Source organism: Chiloscyllium plagiosum, chromosome 12 (assembly GCF_004010195.1).
Source record: "Chiloscyllium plagiosum isolate BGI_BamShark_2017 chromosome 12, ASM401019v2, whole genome shotgun sequence".
NCBI classification, from domain to species: Eukaryota; Metazoa; Chordata; class Chondrichthyes; order Orectolobiformes; family Hemiscylliidae; genus Chiloscyllium; species Chiloscyllium plagiosum.
The window spans coordinates 56,263,260-56,269,217 of NC_057721.1; the positions used below are offsets into that span (position 1 = coordinate 56,263,260).

The 5,958-nt window shown below is 39.7% G+C and overlaps 2 protein-coding genes across 7 annotated transcripts in view; one reads left to right on the forward strand and one right to left on the reverse strand.

Moving 5' to 3' along the window:
* Positions 1 to 3,011: 3,011 nt before the first annotated feature.
* Positions 3,012 to 5,958, reverse strand: part of adgrg7.1 (adhesion G protein-coupled receptor G7, tandem duplicate 1) — a 70,201-nt gene continuing 67,254 nt past the window's right edge. For all 5 annotated transcript variants that reach the window (XM_043701134.1, XM_043701132.1, XM_043701133.1 and 2 more), the window contains one exon: positions 3,012 to 3,506. In XM_043701134.1, the coding sequence (XP_043557069.1) occupies positions 3,300 to 3,506 (207 nt within the window). In that variant the 3' untranslated portion in view covers positions 3,012 to 3,299. The remainder of the gene's footprint in view (positions 3,507 to 5,958) is intronic.
* Positions 4,319 to 5,958, forward strand: part of LOC122555289 (tigger transposable element-derived protein 1-like) — a 10,774-nt gene continuing 9,134 nt past the window's right edge. For both annotated transcript variants that reach the window (XM_043701136.1, XM_043701138.1), the window contains exon 1: positions 4,319 to 5,743. The gene's annotated coding sequence lies outside the window, so the exon portion shown is untranslated. The remainder of the gene's footprint in view (positions 5,744 to 5,958) is intronic.

Below are 5,958 nucleotides of genomic sequence, written 5' to 3' on the forward strand. Positions count from 1 at the left end.
TTTCATGTGAGACAATCTATTTTACTGAATTTGCCTTTGCCAAGGGTGTATTTATGGGATGTTACTTTATTGGAACAGTTAATTAGTTGGAGTTAATATACATATTATTTGGTTTAGCATTTCTATAGAGCTACAGTTAAGCTGATTTTTTTAATCTGTATTTTAACAGTAGTCTAAAAATAAAGTGTACTTTGCTTGACATCAGGTGGCTTGACCAGTCCAATTGCATCTGGAATACAATGTCTTACATTTACCTTTAAAGTAAGAAAAAGTTAGGATATAGGCTATCTTCTTAATATATTTTGAGGGGCATTGGTCTGGTCCATAACACTTCAAAAGAACTGCACAAGTTATGAAATACTTTGGGATGCCCTGAGATTGTGAAAGGCGCTATTGAAATACACATCATTCTTTCATTTTTAGAATCCCCACAGTTGAGGGACTGAAGCCCGAGAAATGAATTTCCACTACTTTGTTGCGAGTGGCTCAAAATGACACCAGGTTATAGTCCAACAGGTTTATTTGAAGACACTAGTTTTTGGAACGCTGCTTCTTCATCAGGTGCTAGTGAGAGAGGAAGACCTTAGACATAGAACTTATAAGGAAAAGATCAAAGGGCGGGGTACTGTTGAAAGTGGACAGTTACCAACATAGTTCCTGGATTAGTGGTGCTGGAAGCTTTATTCCTGATGAAGGGCTTTTGCCCGAAACGTCGATTTTACTGCTTCTCAGATGCTGCCTGAACTGCTGTGCTCTTCCAGCACCACTAATCCAGAATCTAGTTTCCAGCATCTGCAGTCATTGTTTTTACCTCGAAAATGGTGTATTCAAGCTCAGTGGTAACAAAGGCAGAAATGAGGGCTTCAACAGCAGATGGTCAGAGACAAGAGTGAAGTTGAATAATGCTGTGGAGTTGGAAATAATCTTAATGATGTTGCAAAGATGTAATCAGATACTCACTTCACTGCCAAATGCAATACCTATGTTGTGAACTCACTGGCTAATCTGTTGTCTTAAACTGTTGTCAGAGAGAAGGATGGAGTAGCTGGCTAAGCAACAGAGATTAGAGTGGAGACCACAAGATGTGGGAGCAGAAGTAAGCCATTCAGCCCACTGAGTCTGCTCCACTATTCAATGAGGTCATGGCTGATCTGATCATCCTCAGATCAGATCAGAAAAGATTTAGAAGGATGTTGCCAGCGTAGGAGGGTTTGCACTGCAGAGAGGTTGAATAGGCTGGGGCTGTTTTCCCTGGAGTGTCGGAGGCTGAGGGGTGACCTTATAGAGGTTTATAAAATCAGGAGGGACACGGATAGGATAAAGAGACAAAGTCTCTTCCCTGGTGAGAGGGGAAAGATATAAAAGAGACCTAAGGGATAGCTTTTTCACGCAGAGAGTGGTGTGTGTATGGTATGAGCTGCAAGAGGAAGTGGTGAAGGCTAGTACAATTGCAACATTTAAAAGGCATCTATATGGGTATGTGAATAGGAACATTTTGGAGGGATATGGGCCGAGTGCTGGCAGGTGGGACTAGATTGGGTTGGGATATCTGGTCGGCAGGGATGGGTTGGACCGAAGGATTTGTTTCCGTGCTGTACATCTCTATGACTCTATGTCTGACTTCATAACATAGGGTAACAGCGATCAATATTTCAGAATTGTTTAGTTGCTCATTAGTGCTAAAAATGAAATGTAAGGTTGTACTTATGTTGGTTTGAATTCATAGAATATTTGCCTTTTTCCAAATTAATAATACACCAGAGCCATTAAAATAAATATCATCTGTGCTGTAACCTAATGGTATGTTTTGCCACTTCCAATTAATTCAATTTTACTTATTATTAATAGAATCAGTAGAAAACACAATCCCTTTAAAATGGGCTAACTGAAAGAAAGGAAGGAATGTCAAAGTACTTTAATGTTATCTACAGAACTATAGAGTCAGACTTCCAATTACTTGATGGTCAGGTTTCATTAACAGGAACATGATGGCAGTTCCCTCACTCACTGTGCCTGCTTGCCCTGGATGCCATGTTTGGACTTTAAGGTTGACAGAAAGTTCACTGCCCTAGGTCATGGCAATCACCCCACGTAGGAAGACATACCACCTCCAAGAGCTACTGGCAGTATCTGAATCTAAGAACAATGGTTAATATCTGGACTGCAGTCAGTATTCAATCATTTCCATTCTGGAGACATTCTGTTGGGCACAAGTACCTGAAAAGGTGGGTTCCCTCAGTTCTCCACGTGGCATGGGTAAAATATCAGTGGCAGCAGGAAATGACTTTTGGTCTCAATAGGCCCAAGGGCACATGCGCTGCCTAAAATGTACACCTCCACTGGTAAAATACCAGCAGAGTTGAGAAGGCAATCCCTGCCATCACAACTGATTGTACATACTTCAGCCATACTAACTGGTTTGAACCATTCAACTCCTTGAGCCCACTCACCTATTCACTTTACATGTGGCTGGTCAGATACCAATCTCTGTTTACTCACTGAATTTAACACCGACAACATCCTCAATACACAATCTAGAAATATAATCAATACCTGACAATGCAAAAATATGAACAATACAACCACACACCAAGTGGAACAGTAATTTATTCTAGCTTCAGCTTTATTTGAGCTTCAGATTTAACAATCACACATGCAGTTATTGCACTCTGTATGCCAAGTAGAATGCTGTCTTACAGTAATGATTTGGAGATGCCGGTGTTGGACTGGGGTGTACAAAGTTAAAAATCACACAACACCAGGTTATAATCCAACAAGTTTAATTGGAAGCGCCGCTCCTTCATCAGGTGATTGTGGAAAGCACAATTGTAAGGCACAGAATTTATAGCAAAAATTTACTGAAATTATACATTGAAAAATACCTTGATTGTCTGTTGAGTCTTTCATCTGTTCGAATACCATGATAGTTTCACTTCTTTCATGTGTAAATCACAAAACCTTCTTTTAAAAGTTGCATTCTCAGGTTAGCTGTAACAATGGGTGTTAGCTAGACAATATGTTGAAGGTGTTAGACCCCTGTGTTCTCTATCTATGCCATGATGTTTAGATTGATTCTAATCTAAAACATCTTACAGTAATGCAGCGTTCTGGATGGAAATGAATCGGAAGCTAATATAAATCATTTCCTTCCACGACAAGTCTACCGAGTGTTGATGATATATTACTGTTGAATTTTGCCGGGAACATAACACATTTTCCCATTATTGCAGCCATGAAGAAACTAAGAGCATTTTAAGGAGGAACAACAAAGGGAATTTATCCTGTCTCAAAAATGCATTCTAATATAGAATGGAAGGTATGGAACATGAGGTTTCAGAGAAGTTCACTGTGTACAGTTCTCTATTTTCTGGAATGCTTACACTTTGAAACGAGAATTTTTTTGAATGGACTATACTGATGTTCATATCAAATCTGGAATCCCAGGCTGCATACATCTTTTGAAATGCTTTTCGGCGAGCAGTGAACAGAATGAAAATCTGTAGACCCTATTAATCAAAGAAAGCAATACTTTAGCAAATTAACATTATCAGAACACAATGCGGTAAAATATTTTAACAATAGAAAGACAATTTGGCAACCAAGATCATGACCTGCATTTGCTATTATGTTAAATTTGACTAATTTTTTTTAAAAAATGAGGAATTCCAAATGAGACATTATTTTTCTACTTAGCAAAATCATAGCACTCTCAAGGATTTTGCTGCTGGACTGCCTCAGGGTAATGCCCTCAGTCCAATTATATCATTTGCTTCATCACAATTTTGCTCCTATGTAGGTTTAAGAGTGGGCTATTCCCTGAAGTTTAGTTCCATTCAGAACCTCTCTTGACAGTGAAATAAAACAAAGAAATGTGGATGCTGGAGATCGGAGACAAAAACATAAATTGCTGGTGAAATTCAGCAGGTCTGACAGCAACTGTGAGGAGAAAGCTGAGTTAATTTTTCTAATCTGGCATTAACATTGCTTCCTCCACACAGATGCCGCCAGACCTGCTGAGTTTCATCAGCTATTTTTCTAATAATGAATCATGCATGTCAGCCAATGACAGAACCTGGATAACAGTCTAGATTAGAGTGGTGCTGGAAAAGCACAGCAGGTCAGGCAGCATCCGAGGAGCAGGAAAATCGACGTTTCTGGCAAAAGCCCTTCATCAGGAATGAAAGGGCTTTCATTCCTGATGAAGGGCTTTTGCCAGAAACGTCAATTTTCCTGCTCCTCGGATGCTGCCTGACCAGCTGTGCTTTTCCAGCACCATTCTAGTCTCGACTCTGATCTCCAGCATCTGCAGTGGTCACTTTTGCCTAAAACCTGGATAACATCCAGGCTTAGATTCACAAATGGTATATAACTGTCACAATGCTTAAGTAACAAGCAATGTGAAGAAAAATGCTAAATAAAAAATCAAAAGAATTGAGGTTACTGTAAATCAGAGACAAAAACAGAAATTGCTGGAAAAGCTCAGCAGGTCCAGCAGCATCTGTGGAGAGAAAACAGATTTAACACTTTGGATTGAGTGACCTCCTTCTTCAGAACTGATCCAACAGGGAAGGCATTTGGAGTAAGTGACAAGTTGAATCCATCAAGAACTTGCTCTGGTTTCCATGTCAAATCTTCCTGAAGACTAATTTGTTTGGCAAGTTTGATAAGATCACAACCAGAATATTTACCTGATGAGTTAGGCTGTTAGCAAGGTGTTTAACAAACAATGATAAGCATCAATTGTGAATTTGCTTTCGTCTAGCATAAAAGCATGCCAAAGCCGCTTGAGAAAAACAGTATTGACGCAGTAAGATGATCTGGACATGTCAAGATAGCCTCCACCAAATATCTCACCAAACTGTACCACACATCTCACCATAGCCCACAGTGCTCAGACTGCTGTAATATTCTGCACTGTGTGATAAGTGGCTTGCTTCCTGATCCCCAAATGCCTAGTCATCATCTACACACTTCAATTCAGGATTAAGTTTGAATGATCAGCACTCACTCAGATGAACAAAATTGTAATCATACTCAATGAGGTGATCATCAATTAGACAATCCTGATCCAAATATCAAAACTTTAACCAATAAATTCAATAGCTACTTCTCTGCCAGCAACAACATACTGTGTATAATTCACTGTAAAAACACACCAGACTTCCTTCAAAAGCATCTCCAAACCATGCAATTTCTATTACATAAAAGCAGAAGAGTAGTACTCTTGTGGGCATGCTATCCCTACGCACATTTCCCTCTTAAGTCTCCCTACTTGGTTATTTCTTTTTGATCCTTCATGTCATTGAGTCAGAATCAATGTTCACTCTAATATTTGTTGTGCTGCATTGACCTCTGAGTAGTCTGAGTGATATATTTAAACCGGATGCTGTTTGACCTGCTAAATATTTCCAGCATTCTCTGTTATAATTATCATAAAGACTGCAATGGTTCAAGTAAAAGGTAACTTGACAATAAATATAGTCTTATTAGTGCTGTAACCATTTGGCAGAACAAATAATAACTTTTGCACTTAGACTTTGTTAATGTATTCCATTGTAATATAACTCCAATGTGATTCTTCTGCCCTATTTAACCCTTGATGAGTATATCACCCAGCAGACGTGATTTCTGGTACTGCAAAGAAAGACCATATGTCCATGAGATGTAGGAGCAGAAGCAGAACCAGAATCATTCAGCGCATCAAGTCTGCTGCACCATTCAATGAAAGCATGGCTGATCTGAGGTAATCCTGCCTTTTCCCTATAACCCTTGAATCCCTTACTGATAAAACATCAATCTCAGAGCTGAAAATGTGTTGCTGGAAAAGCGCAGCAGGTCAGGCAGCATCCAAGGAACAGGAGAATCGACGTTTCAGGCATGAGCCCTTCTTCAGGAATGAGGAGAGTGTGCCAAGCAGGCTAAGATAAAAGGTAGGGAGGAGGGACTTGGGGGAGGGGC